The sequence below is a fragment of the Camarhynchus parvulus genome, chromosome 1A (genome assembly GCF_901933205.1).
Source record: "Camarhynchus parvulus chromosome 1A, STF_HiC, whole genome shotgun sequence".
Taxonomy (NCBI): Eukaryota; Metazoa; Chordata; class Aves; order Passeriformes; family Thraupidae; genus Camarhynchus; species Camarhynchus parvulus.
This window is the reverse complement of record NC_044586.1, coordinates 2401185-2425396: the sequence shown is the minus strand read 5'-3', so window position 1 is coordinate 2425396 and position 24212 is coordinate 2401185. Positions and strand designations below refer to the sequence as shown.

General features: G+C 39.8%; 1 protein-coding gene across 1 annotated transcript in view; it reads left to right on the top strand.

The window, feature by feature from the left end:
• PIK3C2G (phosphatidylinositol-4-phosphate 3-kinase catalytic subunit type 2 gamma) overlaps positions 1-24212 on the top strand; it is a 189696-nt gene that overhangs the window by 132263 nt on the left and 33221 nt on the right. The window contains exons 24-29 of the mRNA XM_030960249.1: positions 1901-2057; positions 6530-6639; positions 14260-14452; positions 15022-15143; positions 15366-15413; positions 19997-20105. Of these exons, the coding sequence (XP_030816109.1) occupies positions 1901-2057; positions 6530-6639; positions 14260-14452; positions 15022-15143; positions 15366-15413; positions 19997-20105 (739 nt within the window). The remainder of the gene's footprint in view (positions 1-1900; positions 2058-6529; positions 6640-14259; positions 14453-15021; positions 15144-15365; positions 15414-19996; positions 20106-24212) is intronic.

The window sequence follows — 24212 nt, the reverse complement described above, 5'->3', positions numbered from 1 at the left end:
ATGCAGCATATCTATAGTGGTCGATTTTGACTTGGAATATTTTTGCCCAAGAACAAATTTGGGGTTTAGACCTTCTCAAGATGTTAAAGTGCTTTCAAATCAGGATTTAGATTGGCCTTCTATCCACATATACATCAAGGTGTTAACACTGATGATTTTCTATATCTCTCTCTCTCTCTTTCCTATGGGATCCAACAAATTGAATTTCATTATTCTAATTATATCCATTTATTTAATACTTAATGTGTGCTTTAATAATATTTATTATTTAATATATTTATATTCTATATAATTATATTGCTATATTAATGTATTTATATAATCTATTATTTATATATTATGTTAATATATTATTACATATATTGAAATACCCCTGATAAAGAATAAGAGAAAAGATGAATGAACAAATGAATGAATGAGTGAAAGAAGGTTCTGGGCTAACCTGAACTCTCAGAAATCAGTTACAGACACAGTTTGTAGTTCTTTGAGATCTACAGCCAGAACTACAGAATAACTGTGTAACAGTTACACTTTAATTAATTTAAGTTACACTTTAACATAACCCTCCATATGTGAACTCACATCTTACATCATACAAAAAAATGAGGACGGTAAGGATTTTTATTGTGGACCTTCATCATGCCTAGTAATACTTTGCTGAATTGAATAATTTATTTTTAAAACTACCCTAGTGGCCTGCACTGCTTGGAGGTGAAAGACGATCGTGGGAGATGTGGATTCAGTGTTGGCTGCCATGGAGCCATTCCAAACATAAAAGTGGGAAGGCCACCTGAGCATTTGTTGTGACTTAAACTTCCAGCTGTAGCCTATCATCTCATGACAACTTGTATTTCTTTCTGCAGCAAAGTAAGGCAGCCACTTTTATGGGAAGATGAGGAAAACTCCCAGGAAGGCTCATCTGTCTCATTTATGAATGCATCAGGAATCAATGGGTTGACTCAGCCCATGTTTGAGGTTTTAGCAAGAAATAGACATCCTGAAATTTATTTCTGCATTTGAACTTACTAAGAACGCTGAGTTTATTTAAATTTATTTTGAATTAAGGGTTAACACACTGTATATTGCCTTGGAATAGAGCCCTCTGATGTGTTTACATGGTTCTGTGTACACAGTGGGGATGAGTAAAACACTGCAGTAGATTTTTCTGTGTGAGGATGCAGTTTATCAGGCCTTTCTGGAACTATTGAATGATAGGATTGTTAGGAGAAGCCTGGCTAATCTGCTTTCTTCTGCAATAGCATGCCATAGCCACAAACTGTGCTGGTGATAACAAAAAAAGGCCAGCCATGTTGTCAGATTCAGCACCTTATTTACCCAAGAGTGAACATGGAGTAACTGTAAGGAAAACAAGACAATGTATTTATATTCCCTTTGAACTTGAGTCAGAAATATCTCTTCAGAATGGTGCATATTTAATGGTAGCATCATACCTTGGGGTTTTCTTCTTGTTGGATTGTGGAGGTGTAGGGTTTTTCCTTAAATTCCCTCCTTGCCTAGTAGGGAGTTGATATTTATAACCCACCCTCTTTGAGAACAGCTTTTAAATATTTCAATACCAAGAGAGAACTTGTTTCCAGATTCACTTTCAGGATGGAGTCAAGAAATTAAAGCAATGAGGGTTTAAAAAGAAAAACAAAGCAGAGCCAGAAGAAAACACTTGTTCAGTTGTTGGATTTCTCACTTGTATACTCTTGCTGTCAAATTTATCTCTGTCCCATTTAGAGCAATAGAGATTTCCACCCTGAGAAAGGGAGAGATGAAATAATGAGGAAGGTAATACTGAAAAACACAAATGTGAATAATGAGTTACAATTATTAACTGTCTTGCATGATTAGCTATTTTGGGTGAAATTTCTCAGGTAATTGTTCTCTTTTCCAGGGACAGAGCTCCCTTCATCTTCACATCAGAGATGGAGTATTTCATAACAGAGGGGGGGAAAAACCCGCAGCGTTTCCAGGAGTTTGTGGAGCTTTGTTGTCGAGCTTATAACATAGTCAGGAAACACAGCCAGCTGCTCCTGAACCTGTTGGAGATGGTAAGGAGGATGAAACCAAAAATCCATTTCCTCTGGGGCTCTCTTCCCTTTCACCACCTCTCTGCTGCCTCCAGTAGGTTTGATTTAAAGGTGATTTGAAGAGATATCAGGTGCCCGGGTGCTGCATTTCATCTGTGCAAAGAAGCTGTTCACTTTCAGTAATAATTTCTGAGAAAAGGAAAGCTAAGCTGCTTGGTGCTTTTTCCATTTGATAATGCATTGTTTTTTACAAAATAGCAGAAAACCACAAAAGAAGCTGGGTAAAGGTTTTGCACTCAGGAATTTCACTCAGCCCCTTTCCTAGGTCTTCATTTACCATCCCTGTTCATGTTTACAAGACAAAGATTAATATTTCACAGAGTGGGTGATCTGACAGTACTTAGTGATGCCTTTACAATGGGGGGGTTGCCCATTTCCACAGTCTCTTCCTAGGATGGCAAACACAGGAAAGAAAGAGCAGTGCCCATATTGACAGAGGTTTTAAAAGTCTTTTGTATAGATTTTTAAAGGACTTTTTATCAGTAAGTATTCCTACTGATTCATGTGCTGTGGCGAATTCCATATCTGATTTATGCCTCTGTTTACTTGTGTGGGAAAGGTTAATGATTTTCCCCTTCATGGGTACAACGAGAATATGATATGAACTAATATTTGCTAAGATGCTTGGCTGAGATATCAATCCAAAATTTATGTGCAGGGCCCCACAACCTAAGGGAGTGGTCTGTGCATGAGAAAGTCTACATGGCCTTATAAACAGAGCTGCTGAGATTGGGGTACAGCCAAAAAGTTGCTCTGTAAACACCACTTTATCATCTCCAACTTGTGCAATGGGGGTGGGCAAGAGAGACTGAGGGAATCTCTCCCCTTGCCTCTTCCATCTTGTCCATGGATTATCATGCAGGGATTCAGTGAGAGATCCCTTAACATGGAGCAGGAAGGATTGCTCCAGGTCTCCTGAACTTGCTGCTTAGTAGCCACAAAGGTGCGACAAATCTCCGTTCTTATCATACTCTGGAAAGCTCAGGATCAGCCTGTTCTCATCCACAGGAGTAATCCCTGCAGGATTTCTGAACAGGTTGCCTAAAACTGTGTCCATCTCCTTGTCCTTTTCTGCAAGAGGCAGAGATGATGATGTCAGATTACCCTGGGATAATAGAGAGCCTGATAGGAAAATGCTCCAAGCAGCAGCTCTGAAATAACTCTCTCTGCCTGGCCAAAGCTCAGGTTTGTCTCTATCCAGGACATGCTGCACCTTTTGTTTCTGCTGATCTGGTAGCAGAGGTAACAGAGCTGAGCTAAAAGTCAGCATCCAGATGTGTCTTAATATTTGTCAGTGGGCTGCAGCTCAGTCAGTTGTGTTGCACTTCATAATTGAAAAATGACTGGCAGCACACTCACACCCCTTCCATGAGCTCTTCATTGCAAAAGGAGACAAACAAACAAGACCAGTTTGAAAGCACCTTGATTTTGCCAGTAATATTTGGAAAGGTGAGCCCTTTTCTGCACTTGAAGTGGGGTGTTGGTCAGAAATTGTAAAAATCAAAATGATTCAATTGGTCATTTCTAGAAAAAAAAATAGACTGTGAAGTTCCACTTAGAATTTATTTCCATACAGAATTTCAGATGTCATCATGGAGGGGTAAGATAAACTAATCACTGCTTCTTTGTATCAGTGAAAGTTTAAGATTTCTTTCACTGTTTGGAAACCTGCATCATTAATCTTTAATTCTACTCCCACATTCTGTTTTCCCAGATGCTATTTGTAAAACATAGTTGAAAAAAAATTAAAATAAGACTAAAAAACAGTATATCACAGAATATTACACTCAATTTACAGAATACTCACAGAATAGTAAATTGTACCCTGGGTGATCAGTGGCAATTAGGGGTTTAGAGCAAACATGATTATGAACAAATTGAGGAGTTTTTGGCCCAGTTTGGGAATTAATGTTATTTCTTGGTGGTGAGCAGCATGTTTCTAAAGCTGTAGTGACATTTGCTACTGGAAGTAAGAAATAATCCATGAAGTTTCCATCACTTCCAAAAGCAGAAACATCTGTGGGAGACCCAAGAGTCTTCTGGCAGAGTTCAGCTGTGTAAGTGCCTGTAGTTCATCAGCTTTGCTCTCATTACAGATTTGATGTGAACTATTACAAAGAGGGTGAAGGCAGGACACAAACACCTTCTGACTACTTCAAAGAAATGCAAACTCCATTACTGTAAAAAATATTTTTTTCATATAGAAAGTTATTAAAAGGGACTTTATCACTCCCTTTCCTGGTGAAGGTCAAGGAGCTAAATATGCAATGATATGCAACAACTAATTTTTTTTTAATCCAAAGGGGGCAAAAGTTGTTCTCATCTTTTATAAATGGGTTGAAGGTAAATTGATAAATAGCACTGTGTGTACTTCAGTGCTGAATATTGTTATTGTCCTTGCTGTCAATCCACTTAAATTCACCTCATTGAGCTTTCTGTCTCTCTGTTCCTTGTCAGTCAAAACTCAGTGATGACTGACAGCAAACTGTCCGGTGGTAGCTTGGAATAGGCTGAGGAAGATTTTCCTCATAATGCCAAAAAGAAAATGTACAGATGTTGACAATGTTTGAAGGAATAACCTTAAAATAAAATCAGTGCTTCCTTTTTTCTTTGCTGTTACTTGAAAAACTCAGTGGTACTTTCTGTCTGAGCTAGACATAAATATCAATGGAAAATACACAGTAGAGACTGCAAATTCAGATACATTTCCATCTGAGCAATCTGAAGGAGTGATGGTTTTCTGCATTACACACAAAAAAACCCCATCACTCCCAACTTGCTGTGATTGCAGGGAAAAATCAGTAGGTTTTGAAGAGAGTAGATTTTATTGTTGTTGTTGACATTTGTAAATGCCTGGAGAGAGCTGCATGGGCTATTGGACACACTGAGCTGTGTAATCTCCTCAAGTTTTTCCTTTGCAAGGGGAATATTGGTATTATTTTGGCTAACTAGAACAGCTCTGTTCCTCATCCATGGAGAATAATACCTGCTCCACAGGGCAGCTCTCACTGCCCACTTAGAGCTCCTGCCATGAATCAGTGTCTGAAGAAGCTCTTCTCCTCCTGATGCCTTGTGAAGGCTGACCTAGAACAGAGTCTAGAAAGAGCTAAAGACTAAAGCAGGGATTTATTAAGAGGCTTCAAAGAGGTCTACCTTGGGCAGCATAACCTAAACTGGCCACAAAATGGACAGCAGGTCATGGGGTCTCTCACTTTGATCAGTTCTGCTCCATTTACATATTGGAGGAGGCTGACCTAGAACACAGACTAGCTGGGGTTAAAGAATAAATTAGGGATTTATGAAAAGGATCTCCTCCGTGGATCCACCTTGGGCAGCACAAGAGCCCAGCCAGGGCTGCACCCAAGATGAACCAAAATGGCCCCAAAATGCACAACCGGGCACGGGGTCTGTCACTGTGATCAGTTTACTGAATAATTAGCCCTTTCCTCTCTATTACTTATTCCTCTTTATTCACGTTATTTCTAGTGGAAGCAATCTCATCCAATATTTATCAAGCATGATAAATAAAAAAGTAGAAAACTGAATAGGAACTTTGGCTATTGACAGTGGGCCCAGGACAGAGCATTTTGTGGTCTCCCAAAGGACTAAGGCCCAGGTTGATCTCAGACTGCCTTAGGTAACAGAGACAGAGACTCACTGCTGTTCCTGATAAAAAATTTGCATCTTGCTGTTCATTGTCCCATTCAGCTTTAGCCCAGGCAGTCCCACCCTGCTTGTTTTTCTCTCTCCAGCCCACGGTGTTTGTGCTTTTGGGCCCAAGATTTGGATCATTTGTCCTTGGTCCCCAGCTGGAGCAGGAATTGTTTTGTCTCCCTGCTCTGTGCACAGAGCTCACCATCCCCTCATGTGAAGCCCAGACCCTCACACTAAAGCAGCACAGAATCTGAAGAATATAAAAGCTGAACCTGAGGCATCACTGCTCTCACTGTAAAGGGAGTGTATCTGTGATCCCTTTGCAGGAGGAGCCCAGAGCAGTGCAGGTGGAACCAGGAGTTACAAATGAGAGGGTGATGTTTCGCTAAATTGAATTAGGGCTAAGACAACCACAGAAACGTGGTTACTATTTTTCAGGTGGCTGAGTTTGGTCACCTTCCCTTTATCTCCATTAGAAGGAGGCTTAGCCATGCACACCTTGAGGTTATAGTGTCAGAAAAGAAAATAAATAACTACAATGGATCGTTGATTCTGACCCATGCCTCCTCCAGGTGCCTCAGTGTGGAGGTTTACAGTGCAGTATATTCACTTTATTATTCCAGGCATTGCCCTGGCATCAGTACCACTTTTTAGATCAGCAAAACTGTTTTACAAGACTGTTGTGATGTAAAACCTTTCTTCTCTCACTTAGGCCCACTTCATTTAAATTTCTTTTCAATAGAACAGTGGACTAATGATCTAATATTATTTACATTTAGATGCTGCATGCAGGATTGCCTGAGCTGAAGAGCATCCAGGATCTGAAATATGTGTATGATAACCTCCGTCCTCAGGACTCAGATCTCCAGGCTACAAGCTACTTTACAAGGTAAGACCAGAATATTTCCCAGAAACCTTGTCTTCTTCAGGCATGGAGCGATTTTTCTCCTATGTTAAGAAGCTTAAGCAGGGAAATTACACAAAAGGATAATTTTTCTTCACATGTTTACTTTTAAAAAGTCATTCCTTATGCATGTTGTAACCAGTTTCCTCAAATTTCTGGAAGAAACAGTTGTACATTTGTAGTACACTTGTAACAAGTCACTTACTCAGTGCCTGGAGATCTCTTAGGCTTTCATGGTGAAACCATCCTGATTTGTATCAAGTGTTTTCTCTATTTTTAAATGCAGCAGCTACATGCAAATGGGTTTAGACTGCTTAAAGAGGTTCAACCTGTTAATAGTCTGAGTGAGAGCCTTCAATTTCTGCATTTTTCTCCTTTTTCTCTTCCTCTTCTGACCTTCTGTGCTGCCTCAGAGATGTTGCTTTCCCTCTGCTAGCCATAGTTTCTCCATCTGCAAAGCAGTGCTGGTTCTTGCTTTTAATCACTCAACAGATCAATCACAGAAAAGCCTTGTTTGTGAATATAGATGCATTTAAAGCTTCACTTGTGTTAGGATAATGAAACCTCTCACCTTTTCATGATAATAGCTGGGGATTAATGAGGAGGAGCTGCAGCTGGTGTGCAGAAAGTCAGTCTAAGACCCTCAGTCCTGATCTTTCAGCTCTGCATCACAAATAATTCCAGCAGTTGCTGTGAGGATGCTGTAGATGGAGTCAGTGCAGACTTCTCTGGAACTGGAAACCCACTGCAGTTCTGGGCACAGCTGAGGCAAAATCACCCTGTCAGGGTCTACCCTGAGCAGCACCATCATTTCCCAAGGACTACAAATTCGTGCACTCTGGGCACCCTCTACACATGGAAAACAACACAGACTCCTCTGACCTGATGAAATTTTTGTGAAGTCAAGTGTGTTGTTTATATGTCTGCTTTTCATGCACTAGAATCTGCTACAAGCTGAGGTAGCCAAAGCAGCAAATTTGGAGAAGGCTGGGACAGAGACCTAGAGATTCTAAGGGTGACATTTCTTTGAGAGAAAAAAAAAAAGATAAAAACTTGTCAAACAAAACTATTGTTCCATGACTTTACACACAGCATAGCACTAAGTTCCTTTTCCTGTAGGACTTGCTTTTTTCATATGCTTTCACTCCTGCCCCTTAGCAAGATTGTTATATTTTAAAATTTAATTGCAGCTTCACATTTACCATCAAATCCTACCTTATCCTTTCCTTTAAAATTTCATATATTCCCAAATTACAGACTTAAATTTCCACTTCAAATAGGAAGCATGCAGTTTCTAATTAAACTGTAGAAGTCTTGATTCTGTCAACTAGTTCAGGTGGTTGTGTCTGTCTCTTGTGGGTAAAATACCCAGTTCGTTTAGTTAGTGAAAAAGGGCTGGGATACACAAAACAAGCAGGAAAATCTGAGTTTTCAGAGTGAAAATTGCATCAATGGCATGCAGAGCTCAGAGCTGGTGCCCCTCTGGAGGTGGAAAGGATCAGCTTCCAACTGGGTCAGTTATGGGTTGGCATCACTGCAGCCTTGCTTAAGGAAGAGTCAGGATGAAGATCTGGTTCAGGGCAGAGCTGGATCTCCACGCTCTTTCTTTTAAGAGTTAGGGACATCAGGGTGGGAATTCACCTGCAGTCTTCCTCAGCCAAAGCATGTGGAGTAAGGCCATAAAGTGACATGAGAAAAGAAAATTTTCAGAATAATTTCAGAAAGGAACAAGTCTGGACTGGACCCATACTGATAGTGTGAAACTGAGACTTGAAGCAAATCCCATTCCACACTGACATTTTAAAAAAGAATATGGATTTTGGAAGAGTTGGTGTGCTTTGTTACCTGGTTGAGGTTTGGGCTAGGCTTAGGAAATCCTGTTCAGCTCACAAAGACTGCAGGTAGGACTCAGGAGCCAGGATGTCATTCTTCCTCTTAGATTTCTTGTTAGGGATGGTGCTAAGTAAATGAAGGAAATTCCACTCAATTCCAACAAATTAGCTGTGCTGTGGGCTCTGTTCTTATTTGAAACTGCATTTTCTCCTAGTATACATTCTCTGAACTCCAGAGCTATTGTTCCAATTTCCTTCAAGATGCTGAAGCTTTGTTATTGTCCATCATTGTATCACATAGAAAGGATAGATATTGCTTGAGTGCATATTTTATTCACTAATTTCCTTGGATAAGTTTGTATTATATATGTTCAATTGCAAGAAGAAAATCCCTTTACATTAGTTCATTAATTTCCATGGATCTCATTTTTCTTTTTCTTCTTTATTCTAATTTCTATTCATTAGAACATTATTTCTGTTAATTCAAAAAATAAATTAACATTTCAACATGTTTGAACATGGGGATAATATCAGGCCTCATGTCTCATAGGATTTTAACTTCTGGAAATTGTATCCAGGCATTTTTCAACATAAAGACTTTGGGATGGCCTGATACCCAGATCCATGCAGAGACTGCCCTCTGTAAAAACACTTTCCAACCTGGCTTTAGGAATGTAAATATAATGAGATTTTTGTGAGCTACATCATCTTTATTCCTTATCTCCCTCTTATACAAAATATTGATAGGAGACAAAATCCAGTTACATACTTTTCATGGTCAGTCTCTGGCTTATTCCTGTATCTATTTTTCAAAGTGCCCTTAGAAAGACAAAGAAATTAGAAGTTCTGATTATTAGCACAACTTCTAGTGGTTCTCAAATCCCTTGCAATTTGTAGCTCCTTTTTCTCTATAATTGCTTCCAAAACCACTTCATTGTTTTTTAAAGCTCTTTTCTAGACAAGGAGACTTGGAATGTTAAACGTTGCCAACAGAAAGGTGTTTATTGTTCTAAGTACAAGGTAGTTATTGTAATCTTTCAGATTCAATCCTATAACGTGTCCACAGAAAATCCCAATCTTCTGCTAGTGGAAACAGGAGAACAGTGTTCCTCTGTATTTCTGTAGAAATGGGCTGCTCTTAGCAATTCTCTGAGTTTGGTTTAGCAATAACGCTGACACTGGCCCCAGTGTTGTTTAGGAACAGCATGAAATGCTGAATGATGTCACAAAAGCTCCTGGCAGAACGATGTTGATTTGTTCTTTGCCATCACCCCTTTGGCCAGATTAGTTGTGTCGGGGTTTGGACTGTAACATACTGACCCCTTCCAGGCTCCTAAAACATTCTGTGTTTTACTGAATTCCTTTGCTCTCATTCTTGATTTGAGTCATGTGCAGCAGTCTGTGGTGTCATTTGTGTGCAGCCCTTCCCACATGGGGTCAGTCCCCTGTTCTGAGCTGATGGGCAGCAGCGTTCAGCCTCACAGCCCTCTGCAAGGTCACAGCCTCACTTGTGGATAAACAATGCACCAATTGAGAGTTAAACAAGACTTTCTGTGTTTCCTTGGCAGTCCTGTGCACCTACTGCCAAATGAAACATCGTTGTCTCTCCAGCATCTGCCCTGAACTCAGTTTGATCCTTGAAACTCAATTTGATCCTTACCCCTCCCTCCTTTCCTCTTCCCCTGACAGCACAGTTTTATCAGAAGCTGGAAACCCATCTTACCTCTGGATATAAATTTCCTCTATGGTTTTCTGCAGATGTCTTCAAATGTCAGCGCGGTGGGGCAGGCTGCCTGACATTTTTAATGTGCCTGCACAGGGATGTGTGTTTAAAATTGGTTTTAAGAGCATAAAGTTAGCCTAATGCAATGAATGGAGTTGATTTCAATTGATTGCAGTGTGCAATCTAACCCACTCGCAGAAACCCATGAATAAGAGATGCAGGGTGGATCTGACAATTACCAGGGGAGCACAGTGCATATCTTCAGCAGCCTGATGGAGGGGGTGCTGCTTGGGTCAGCTGCTTTGTTTAGTTATTAATGGACTCATTTTTTAGGTACCTGTCTCTGCTCAGGTCAAGCACATCCACTTCGAACCACAAATGCCAGCGGCTTCAAGCTGGACAATCCACAGCAACTCCTTTCAAAACATGATGCTGATCTCAAACTGGTCAACTCTGTTTCTCAGGAAGTTGGTGGCATCTGAAAGGGAAGAGACCAAACTACAACACTAAACTTTATTTCAGTGATGTCCAAGTAGTTTGTAAAGATTGTGGTGTATGTGCTCCAAAGGAACAGGAGAGAGACTTCCTACTTGAATTTATGTTTTTTGAGGGATTTGTATTATAAAAGGTCTGGAATATTCCGGAAAAGTCTGTTAATATGGGGGCATACTATTCAACTTGGTTTAAAATGGAGCTTGGTAAATTCATGGATGGAAATGTGGAATAGAAATGAAACACTGGTCATTAACATCTGAGAATCCCGTGAAAATAAATTTTGCTCATTATACTCTAAATGATTTTCAGGCCTAGATGGAAATGAGAAGCGGGATACCATCAAGAAAGATAAAGAAATATCCACCAAGACTAAAATCTTAATAACTAGGCAGTAATAATGGTTGTATGTGCTGTGTATACAGGCTGGTGTGTCCTGAAAAATCTGAGCACCAGCCCTCAGTATACCCACAGGTCCCATAAGGAATGTCTGCTTCCTAAAACTAAAGTGGCAAACTACCACTAGGCACTTGTGAAAACATCAGCCAGACTTTTCATCCATCTCCTTTTACACAAGCAGCCAGGCAGTCTGTTCATGTTTTACCTGATACTGTAATTTGACAGCTCTGTAGAAAGAAAGAAGCCAAATCTGAAATTCAAAGGCAATTCAGCAGGTGGAAAGCAGAAAGTCATTACTTTCCAATAATCCCAGATATTTAACTTTCTTTTCTGAGAAGTAGGTCAGAAACCAATCTGCATGGTAAACAGTTATTGTCATGTGGAAAATAGCATTTTTCTTCCTGAAAACTGTGTTGGCAATATTTGGATTCACTGATAATGTTACTTTAGTTAATGACAGTTTCCAGTTTTCTTCTGATTAACCTGGGCTTTTAATACTCTTTGTACTGTTCACTTAGTTTAGCAATCTCTAGACCATCAGGCACTAATTTTCTATGCAGCCTGGTCTACCAGAGCTCTCAAATAAATAAGAAAGTTTTTGTCACCTTTTTGAAGGCAGAGCTTTGGGCGCAGGAAAAGGTGGTAATGGACAGGGAGCAAGAGGAGGATTTTTACAGAGAATACCCGTGACCTTACTGCTTTCAATTACTGCTAAGCTTAATGTGGCTAGAGAAAAGGAGGTGTATGGGGACCTGGGAGAGTTCAAGGAGAAACTTCCACCACTGGTCCTTGGGATGAACTTTAAAAATGCCCGCAGAAAGGGGAATCGGGTACCACAATGTGATAAAGTGGGTCACTGAACTGAGCCAGGCCAAAAATAAACTGCAAAATCTCAAAAAGGTAAGACACATGGGTTTGATGTACCCCTTTGCTCTCATATTTAGTTAGGAACCAGCTTTTGGGGAAAAGGGTTTCTTCAAGCCAATTTGCCCTTGAAAGAAAGTGCAGAGAGCCACAAGCAGAGTTTTGTTCCTTGTCTCCTTGCTGGGGAGACACAGAATAGCAAAGAGGCCTTGAGTTCTTTGTTGATGACACGTAATAAGGTTTGCTTAATGTTTTCTATCATGGCAAAGAGGACTGCGTGCAGGCAAAACAGAGAGCGGGAGAAAACAACTCATACTTCTGTTCTTATTTGATTTTAGATGTAATAATTTTAAATAACTCACAGGAAAAATCTGCAGTGATGACAACACAGGGCTCTGTTTTAGATCTAATGTGATTAGCAATCTGGGTTTTAAAAGTATTTTGGAAGCCTAATGGCCCCATGGAAGGAATGGTGGTAGTCTGATATGTAGTGATGATGTCTGAATTAGTAGTAATTTACAAGCTGAGGCCTGTTTTATGTAAATTAAAATGCAGTGTGTTTAGCTGCAAAGTTATCGTGCCTCTTGTACTAATGTGGCAAATTCCCTAACTGCTGTGCCATAATATGGCCAGTTACAGACTCTATAACCTAATGTCTCAGTGATTTAGGAAGTGTTTAAGCTACACATTAAATTAAACACACAGGAGTTAAAAAGGAAGAGTTCACCCCTGATGCAGCCTGGTTAATCATCACTGAATTGATTCTGTACTAATATTTTGAAATGAGATTTGTTTTCTTGTTTTACATCAACATGTTAATTTGTTTAATTTATTAAATAGTCTGTGTCTGTTTCTAAAGAACGTAATTAATAATTAAGGTAATTAACCAAATCAATTCTGAGGTACCTTTCCTTGTAATACATTAAGAGGAACATATACATCTTTCCTCAGTTTACTATCCCTAATTAGTGTATGATGAATTTTGAATAAAATCTGAATTTCAGGGGGATGAGCCGGGGACATAACTGTAGGTAGAATATTCATTATTCTTTCTGGTTTGGTTTAATCTGTGAAGCTGCAGACTTTAGCCAGGGCATCTGAGATCATGGAAATTAGGCTAATGCAACGAATGGACTTGATTTCAAATGATTGCATTACACATTCCAACCCTCCCACAGAAACCCATGAATAAAAATCTAACCTGAAAGGACAGGTGGAGCATTTGCTCAGCTTTGGACAAGGCATGATGAAGGTGGTTAAGGGTGTTGTCAGCCCTTGTAACCTCATTAGATATAATCCAAAACTGGGAGAAAAAAAGAAAAGGGAAAAAAAGGAAACACAGCAACCCCCTGACAATTTGGTAGGTTTGCTGCCATGTAATTTCAGATTATTGGGTTGTTTTTCTATAAAATCAGAACAGATATAAGATATCTTCAGAGAGCTGTAGCAATAAGTAGGGAGACAAGAAAAAATTACTATCAGAAGTTAATAGGTCTTAAAATTCAATTAGCAATTGAATTGAAGAGAGCAAGTGTTTTCTAAAGAGTACTGCATATCACTCTTCAAAGACCTGTGATTATCTTGGAGTGTTATTTCTCAAGCTGAGTTCACTCTCACATTTGCAGTATATATCTTCATGTTTATCTAGGGGTTTTTTTAATCTATTGTGCCTTTTCTGATGAAAGATCTCAAAACTCTAGGCAATCAAAACAGTGTTCTGGCTCCCCTTGCACAGGGATGAGATGGAGTGAGATACCAGGAGAAAATTTCTCTTTTTTTTTTAATTCATCTTAAGCAGTTCCACAGGGATAGAGCTTTTAAGAGCTAGGTAGAGGATTTAGCAACACATCATGCTCAGCTAAATCACAAATTGAATCCAAGAGCCTTGCTCAAACACATGTAAGCCCATGTGAGGTTAGTGTAACCAAAACTAAATATAATCATGACTAGTGCCTCCTCTCCTGGAAGCAAAATGAACACGTGCTGTTCAACCCTGGGACTCCTCAGAACGCACATGGAAATGTTCTGATGTCTGAAAGAAGTCCAGCTCGTGAGGAATAGCTGCTCCAAGCTAAGCCTCGAGGCAGCTTGTGGTAAGAGCACTCCTTTAAGCAGTAGAGCTCCGGGGCTGGATGTGCTGCAGTGCAAATAGCAGTGACCGGTGTATGTGGGGGGATGCGAGGTAGGCTTTAGAATTTGGGATTTTTTGGTCTTGGATCCATAAAAAGAAGGGTCAAGGAGTGGAAACAACAAAAAAAGCATGACTAGCGCCTCTTCTCTTTGTTCCTTCTTCAGGAAAATAAAGGAAAGTTTGGAGTGCTTTCCTGTTAAACTCAACAACTTGATCCACACGCTCGTGCAGATGTCAGTGGGGAGCTCTGCAAAGCCTCCAGCTCCAGAGAGTGTCCCCCAGGAATGGATGGTGCTGGACACAGAGAGGTCAATTGCAAGGGCCACCATTCTGGGATTCAGCAGAAAGCCTGACCCTGTAGGTATTCTCTTCTTTGCTTACCCTCATTTGCCTGATCTTTAATGACACTTCAAGAACTCATGCACTCTCCCTCCTCCGTTATAGAGATGTGCTTGTGCTCCATTAAAAGCATCATGGGATGAATAGTGGTGCCATAAGCAGTGAGCTACCAGGGAGCAAAAGCACCAGGCAGACAGATATTTGCAGGGAGCCATTAAGGAGAACAGTTCATTCCCTATAGTGAAAAATAAATCAAGAGCTAATTAAAGCATCCAGAAGGAAAGCATGGCACAAAATTAGGAAGCCTAATAGAAATTGGAGGCTGTTAGATGATGCTTTAATGGTGCACTATTAGTTTTCACACACTGCAGTGATCTTTCAGTGTTTGAGTTGTGTGCTACCCAGGCAAGTTTCTCTTCCTGTGCAGCAAGGACTATGAATTACAAACTGAATTCTCTGGCGTTGGCACTACATTAAAGGGAGGTTTTTCTTTGTTGAAATCACCCTATATATTTTCTTGTACTTTTTTTGTCAATTTGTCTCTTTGATCATTTTTTCTGCTCTGTCACTCTTTTTCCCCTACACAGGTTTACCTCATCCAGGTGGTGCAGACCTGCAACGTGGTCAGCTTCGTGGAAAAATCATTCCAGCAGTTCTCAAAACTTCACAGCCATCTCCAGAAGCAATTCCCATCTCATGCCCTCCCAGAGTAAGGCAGCATAATAGTCAATGTTATTCTGCTGTTAAGTGGTTCTCTCTTCTGTGCTCAGATAAGTCTGTGAGAATATTCACAGCAGATGTATTTTTAGAAACAAAGGCAGAGAGACATATTCTATCAAGCCTCCTATTCAGCCCCAGAAGAAACTGAATCACAGGCCATTGTGGCAGTCTAAGTTTTATATGTTATTGTTCCTTTTTTTAATGGAAGGAGAAAAGGGGAACAGCTTGGGCCTGACAAAACTATTCCTGAAATTAAAGGGTTAAGTGGTGTTGACTTAATTAAAGGCACCTTTAATAGTTTTTTACTTTCTTCATGATGTTTATCAAAACTCATGGCAAGATCCATATGTCAAAGTAATGTAGGAATGTTCACAGTGGGTCAGAATAGAAATCTGACTCTAGCACCATGATGAACATTTTTACATCAAGGTGCACATTCCCCCAGCTGAGAAATACACAATAATTTTATGTACTGTCCTGGCCCCAAGCCCAATACTTTGTGCCTCACATAATTCAGTTTAACATCCTTTGAAAAATCTGCTGTCGTTAGTTGCAATAATTCTGAATATTACTTTCTATCCATGTTCATGTCCTTTCCTGCTTTTCATTTTCTGAATGTTATTTCTTTACAGTTTCCTGGGGTACTGAGTCCCGTGGTTTATTTCTGTCTTATTTAAACCAGCTTTGTCTTATGTAATGATTGTCCATGGCTTTAGAAATACAAGTGGTTTTTTATACATATATCATATACCTTGTACTGCATACACCAGTGAGTACAAAGTACTCCTCTCTTAGATAATCTTTCTGACTCACCTGGTACAAGCCCTTCCTCAAGATCAATCTACAAAAAAACATAAATCTGGCCTAAAATACCAGCAGCTTACTTAAACCAAGTTGAGATTTAAGTGATAGCCTTGAAAAAGAGAAAGGTCTTTGGATTTGACATGAAGTAAATAGCCACAAACAACATGGTTTGAACTTAAAGTCCACAAATTTCAGATCCAAAGCTGATATTCCCTTGAGCTCATGAGAAGCATGCTGAAAAAATGGCTTAAGGTTAGTTAATTCTAGAGAATCTGTCTCCTGCCTGAGGGGATTTTATTGACTCCAATTTGATTCATTATGGCTTTCTCACATGAACTGGCTTGCAGCAGCTGGTGAGAATTGAAATTTCACTAAACAAATACTGAAAAAAATTGTTTGAATCATGGTTTTGATTTGGAGATATTGCAGGCTAACAATTGGGTTGTAAAATAAAATATTTAACAAGGACCTGTTTATGAATTTTTCCTGTGGTGAGCAGAGCCCTTTGAAAAGAAAACACATTTCTCTTCAGAAACACATAAACCTCAGAAACCCTGTAGTGAATTTCAAAAATAGTACTAGTCATTTCTCAGATAACTCTACCTCTGATAAAATCCTTTGCAACATTTTCACAGCTAAAGAGCACTTCAGAACTCACGGAGAGTAAATCTGCATATACTGAGGCTGTCTCAAGGAGCTCCAGTGTTTTATTGCCATAATTCAGTCCCAGCAGTATCCTGTCACTGCAGGATCTTTCCCTAAGATTGTGTTAAAATAATTCATTTTATGATGTTTTTTGATAGGCACTTTTTTTAATGTTATAATTTTGTGTTGTGTTCTAACAGAACTTCATTAATTGGACGTTTTTCATGTATCCCAGATTTTATTCTAATAATAAAAACCTAATTATTTCTTTATGGGAAGTTATTACTGAAACTGCCATTCCATATCAGACCATTAGTCTGCCTGTGTGCTACAAAGCTCCAGCTCTGGCTGATGCCAGATGCTTCAAAGGAAGGAAAAATCCTTGTTCCACAATGTAATCACAAAATCAGTTTGAAAGTGTCTGATTAAAAAATTTAAATGTTTAATATTGCTAGAATAATTGGAACTGCTATCAGAAAGGACTTGGTTTCTGCTTTGTAATGATTCTATGGAATCGTACATATTCATGTCTCATTAGGAGAAAACAATGAAATATGAGAGTGCTTCATATGAGTGCTAAATACTGAGTGTATTGTAAGAAACAAATGGCAAAAGCTCAGAGTTCCCAGAATCTGAAATTTTGCTATTGACATAGATTCATTCAGCCCACATTTAAAAGTTAGAAACACAGCTGTCCTTGCACTCTAGCGCTATCCTTCTCTTTTGATTTCTGAGAGGGTATTAATTGTATTTAATTATTGTTTTGTAAAGTGCCAAAAATCTTTTCACCCAGCAAAACATGTAGGTGACATAACTTACACACAGAACACTGTTCAGACAAGTAGGAAATGTAATGTTCTGTGTAGGATATTTGCACATGGTGCAAGTTTATATTTTTCTGATCTATTTCAAGTAGATGCCTGTTGCAATAGGACATGAAATAAAATGGCATGCATGCTGGCACTTCCATGGTAAAAAGAAGAGAAATTTCTTGACCTCAATATATGCAGAATTCAAAAAGTGACCCTGGATTGGAGGATGAAATTACCATCTCTCCATTGACACTGCAATTATTTACATAAAAGTGCATGAGAACTCCATTGCTTAGGGCTTAGGAAAACTTAAAAAAACAAAACAAGAAATGCCAAGTATCAAGTTGGAAAGTTCACCTTTTCTAACACAAGGGCACTCCCAAGGGCAAGGCCACTGACAGCACAGCCATGATCCAACAAAGCCAAGAAGGGTTCAGTGCCACCACAAGGTTCACGTTGTCCTTCACTCCAGCAGTCACTGGGGCCATCAGTCTGCAGTTTCTCTGTCCTCTGTTTGGCCACTGTGCTCTGGGTGCATCTTCTGAGGGTCTGCACTCTCCAGCCACAGCCTCTCTTTGTGTTACACAGACTGATTCATTTTAAGCTGCTTCCAAACTGTTCTCCTCTCCCACCCCTTGAAAGAAGCCTCTGTGTTCCAGATGACCTGGGCTCTATTTTTATCTGTGCTGTTCACATGTGTCATGAGCCAGGGTCATGTCACTTTTCCCTCCTCATTGTGTGTCCTGCCACTGTGATTTTGTGAGGGAAGAGTCTCCTCTTCCTACCCATCTGTGCAGCCCCTAAGTGAACCTTGATCCTCCAGTGCCAAGGGTAGGGACCAGCAGAAGTTCATCCATACATGCAGCATGCTGATGTCATCCTGCTCCCTCTCTGGTTTGATCCCAGGCTAAGTCACACCAGAGCTGAGTTTTTCCCTACAGGATTTTGCAGAAGGCTGGCCAAGTGTATCACAAACCAGACAGATCCTTTGTCTGAACCCTTCAGGCACCTGTTGAAATCTATTGGATAAAAAAAGCTCATAGCAGTGATGCCTCAGGTTCAGCTTTTATATTTTTCAGATTCTGAGCAGTTCTGAGCTTCACATGAGGGGATGGTGAGCTCTGTGCACAGAGCAGGGAGACAAAACAATTCCTGCTCCAGCTGGCCACCAAGGACAGATGATCCAAATCTCAGCCCAAGAGCACAAACACCGTGGGCTGGAGAGAGAAAAACAAGCAGGGTGGGACTGCAGGGGCTAAAGCTGGAATGGGACAATGAACTGCAAGGTGCAAATGGAGCAGAACTGATCACAGTGACAGACCCCGTGCCTGGTTGTGCATTTTGGGGCCATTTTGGTTCATCTTGAGTGCAGCCCTGGCTGGGCTCTTGTGCTGCCCAAGGTGCATCCATTGAGGAGATCCTTTTAATAAATCCCTGCTTTATTCTGTAACTCTGGCCAGCCTCTGCTCTAAGTCAGCCTTCACAAGGCATCAGCAGGAAAGAAAGAGGTTTGTAAACAAGACACATTTGACTATTTACAGTGGTGTTGGTGGGATATGAAATACAACCAGGTGAAAACTTCTACCTTTCTCTGTCTCATACATTAGAGGACATAAAGCATAATGTTAATTATGAATCCTGCTATTAGCAATCCCTATCACCAAACCCATTATCTGCAATTTAATACAGATAGCTTTTCTAATGCTCCTTCAGCCTGGGAGATAAATACCCTTTGTCAGGGCAAGGTTAATACAAATTGATTATGTGTGTTGTTAAAACTCTAACCTTTTGACTGATTCAATATGCATTGTCTCTAAAATGCAGAGATGATTCAAGTAAAAAAATGGGAGGTTTTGACATTTTCAATGACCAAAGTATTTGAAAATTGATACAAGGCCATTCTATGCATGTGTAATTTATTTACTAAACCAGAATTAAATTCATCTTAATAAAAATTCAGCAAGAACATTACTTTTGCTATTTTTATTGTTATTGTTTTTCGCTGGGATTGATTTTGCTAGTGTGATGATCGTTTGTTTTCATAGATTATTTTTATTATGCTAGTACCTGAAATTAGATATGGGATCAGGGGCCTACTCTGAAAACCTTATCTACACTCTAAATAGCTGAGGTAAAAAATGCAAGCAATGATATATTCATCAAATGTCACATTGTTGCTGTAAGGCTTTGGTGCTCAATGTTCTGTGGTAAGGATATGTCAACTCTGGGCTCAGATCAGAGATCTGTTGTGCAAAAAGGCAGTGTTTTCTTGGGATCATAAAGGGTCAGTTATTCAGATCTATTTAGAGACCATAAAATGCAAAGTGTATTGTAGGATTTGTTTATTTATTTACTTACTTTTAAATTAATTATTTAGAGAGAAAAAGTGCTTCAGTATGAGACAATTTAGCAGCAAATTATTAGAAGAAAGTGAATCACTGTAATGTGACCCTGAAAGCATTTCTTCCCTTACCTGCAAAACCTCTTAGGAAATCTTGGCTTTCTTCTGTTAAGTACAGCTGGAAATATTTTCAGCAAATATAGTGCCAGAGTTCTGCTCATAAATATTCTTCTTTTGCAGGTTTCCCCACTCATGGCATTTACCTTTTACGGATCCTGAACACAAGAGAGTGAAGGATTTGAACCTCTATCTGAAGCAGCTATTAAGTGGCTCCAGGAAACTGGCTAATGTGAGCATTTCCAGTGTTTCTTATATTTGCACATGATTTCTAGTAGCATTTTACCAAAAGATTCAGGAAATTTTCCATTGCCTGTTTTGGGAAAAAAAAATGTATAAGTGACACATCTTCTAATGATGCATTTTGGGATGGAGCCATTGCAGCATTCATCAAAACTTAAGACAAAGACAAGTAGGACTGAGAAATAGTTTATTAGACCTGGCAGGGCATTTTTCAGAAAAAAAACTTTGCTTCCTTTGCTGCCATTGAAAAGTAGTGATTCACTGAATTTTTGACAGTAAGGAGTAGGTTCTGAGAAATGTAACGTCTAAAAAAAGAAGTAAGCTTTGAAATATTGAAAAGTCTGATTTTGACAGTTGTTAAATGAAAAGTTCCATTCTTCCAGCCCAGAAATACCCTTTTCAAAATGTATTTAACAGGTAGAAGAAAGTTTTCCAAACATAAGAACTAACCCAGAATGTTTCAATAACATCAGAACGATGCATTGAGTCCATTAAAACTGGTGTTTTCTCGTTTTTTATTCATTATTGTTTTCTGAGGCTTGTGGTTCTCCTCCTGCTTAAAAATGGAGAGCCAAAATGGTAACAAACATTGACTTTTCATTGTCTGGGCCAGCACAAAGCATTGTGCACCTCAGGGCCACAGCACAAACTGCTTGGGTTTCATAGCAGGGACAGCCAAAAGAGGGTATGACAGGATGTTTGATCTCCAAAATCTCAAACATCTTGCAGGAGGGGAAAAAAAAAGCTTGCTGCCTAACTATATAACTTTCCCAACTGTGACTTTGTAATGGAGATTAAAGAGGAAATTGTCCATATGCAAAACAAGCAGAAGTTTTCTTATTAATATGAATATAGATTCTGAGCCCTGAGTTGAAATTGAGATTTCCAAAGAGCATGAAAATCTTTTTGACTCACTGAGTTGCACATAACTTGGTAAGAACAGCTGACTTGGGTGCTTGGCTCCTTTGACTGACACTGCCAAACAATCTGCTCATGTTTGGGTAGATTGTTGTGCAAGTAAAACACAAGTTTCGCCTCAGCGCGAGGAAGGACTTCTTTACACTGAGGGTGGCAGAGCCCTGGAGCAGCTGCCCAGGAGGTCATGGAGTTTCTGTCCCTGGAGATATTCCCAACCGACCTGGACACATTCCTGTGTCACCTGCTCTGGGTGACCCTGCTGTGGCAGCAGGGTTGGCCTGGATGATCTCCAGAGGTCTCACCCAAGTCTGAGGATTCTGTGGTTCCTTTCTGACCCCCACATTAGGGCCATGGGTTTATTTCACATCAGTGCCCTCAGTCACAGCTGAGGAAAAGCTGATCTGAGCCTGTGACCTAGAAATGAAGAGATCAGTGTCTTCTGCTGTGCTCTGGACTGCTGGGAGGTACAGGGATTTTCAATTTGGGCCAAGCACTGCTGTGCAGGAGCCTAATCTACAGCTGAAAAATCAGGCTGCTGAAAGCCCTGGGACAGTCATAAAAACATTTCCCAGTGGTGCACAGGAGCTCTGCTGTGCCTCCTGCTCCAAGGGGTGGTGCTCAGGCAGAGCAGGCTGCCTGGCCTCCTCCTCAGAAAACCCCAGTGTCCTTCCCAGTGTCCCTCCTGCTCCCTTTGTGGGTCTGCAGCACACAGCCCTGGAGCACAACCATGGCTGAGGGGTTCGAGGTAACTCTGGGCAGATGTGCTCAGGGACAGGCACTGCTGTGGTTCTGAACCACAAAATAAGACTGGTTTTAGGGAAAAGCTTTTTGGGAAGTCAATGTCACCATCTGAAGTGTGCCATTATGAAAAACTTGGCTGCATTGCTTAAAAGTAAATGTTTTACTTGGTTAGATCCAGAGCTTGAAACTTTTTTAGGAAGCTGTGCTGTAGCTTATCTGAGCACCTCACTCAGTGATGGCATTAATTAACACGAGGTTTCCTGAGAAAAACATGCACCACAAGCACAAAGCTGCTTAGTAATGCATTATATTAATCAAGAATAAGATTTATTTATATATCTATTTATGACTATCACCATGTATTGATTCTGCTTCTGAAATGAAACCTTTAGGAACTGTTGAGAGTGAGGAATTTTCCAGGCTGGTACAGCCTGGAGGGCTGAACCACGAGGAGAAGAAAGCAATTTTGTACCTGTGAGGGCTGTGCTGGACTTGGAGGGCAAGGGATAAGGAGCAGAGGAATGAGCAGATTGTTCCCATCCTAAAGTGCTGCTGCATGTGGGAAATCATCTTGCTTACCCCCATGCAGCTAACCTGCAATTCTGGATGATAACCTTTCGAGTTATTGATACTCCATAAACATTGAATGGTTATTTTTACCTCAATATGCTTCTCCTGCTGGGAGGTGGGAGAAATTTAGAAAATACTGACGTGTTCTGACCCACTTAGAACAAGGAGAGCAGTTGGTAGGTAATTTCCTTTGTACTCCCTTTTCTTTTACTTTTCACTTTGGTATGACTCTTTTAAAAATATCATGGTGTTATCTTCGCTTTAGCCTGAGCCTCCAAGCTAGGAGGCTTTCTTGGTAAAAATAAATACAATTATTTTGTCCCTTTCCATGCCTATGACAACTTTGCAGTCAAATTTGTCCTTTTTCTCAAAATGTTGAGGAGCCTGGCTGAAACCATTGAGTTGTCAGTTTTCAAGCATTATCAAACTGTCATCCCTATGAAATAGTAAAACTATGTAGGAATAAATAATTAACTCATAAATTTGTGAAGAAATCTAGGAAGATCAGTTGCCTGTAGAATAGTATTCCTTTTACTTTCTTGCTACAGTAATTTCTTTATGCTGAATTGTAGATGTAATTTATTGTAGCTGTAGAGTGGGCTGCAGTATTGTCTGAGATAGGGAAAAGAGCTTTTATTTCATTATAAAATACCCTTGTAACACTTGTAATCTCTGTAAACACATTAGCCTAAATGACTAGGCACCATTTTCTGCTCTGAAGAATTTAGTCCAGTCCACACAGGACTGAACACATGCTTGGTTCTACCAATAAAGTAATTATAAATCCTGGAAATGAAGAAAGAATCAGATTACATCCAAATTCCTTCCTCAGTCGTGCCTTAAGTGCAAGCTTTTTAGTCCACACTAAGTTCTGATTATGAAAATTTTATTATAATTGAGAGTAAGTCAGAATGTCACTGACCTTTTCTGCTAAATGGTTGGAATGAAGGAGGAGAGGTGGAAAACAGCTGCCTTCTTATTTGCACTGGAGCTCAAATGGAATTAAATGTTTCTTCAAACCCTTCTTTAATGAACAGAAACTTTTTCTTCCTCTATCTCTGAATTTTAGTGCTAGATCCAGTAAATGCAGATTGTTGGAATATTTGTTCTTGGACCAGTTTAAATTTTAAATGTCCTCATGTCCATCCCTATTCAAGGCATTTTTTTAAGTCTGTGGTTTACTTTAATCATAAGCCTCACTTAGTTACTTTTATTGAAGAATTGCCTAGAATAGGAGTCCTTTTTTAGTTTCAGGTTAGTCCTGTTATAAATAACTCCCTCAGCAGACTGCGTTCATGAACAAGCTGTATTCATTGCATCAATCACTAACATGCAGAAGTTGATGAACCTTCATTGTCAAACTGAGTCAATTAGGACAGGATGAAAAACAGGTTTTGGCACCTTTTTATTTTTTATTTTTAAATTTCATTTTACTTGTCCCAAACCAGTGTCAGTATTTCTGATCACAGCAAAATAATGTTTAGTTTTGGGCCAGCTGCACCACTGCTGACTGACTCAGCATCTGCATGCACTGAAATACCTGAAATTTTTAGATCTGCAGGGCAAAATTCTCAGCTATCTTCAGAATCTTTGAGTTTTTGCTCCATTAAATGGTAAAACAACCCAGTGATATTACCAATAAGAGGTGAAGCACCAAGAAATACTGAACTGAGTATTGGTATAACATGGAAGAGGACAAAAATGTGTTCTCAAAGCATAAAGCAAGTCTGTGACAAAAGACAGCTGCTGACCATTGTTGTATTTTTCTGTTTCACTCAATTCCAGCTGAGGGATGGGCTGGATGGTGACTGCTGCCCAAATCTCATCCCATAAATTAGGGCTGCCCTGGTGGCTCCTCCTTTTATGG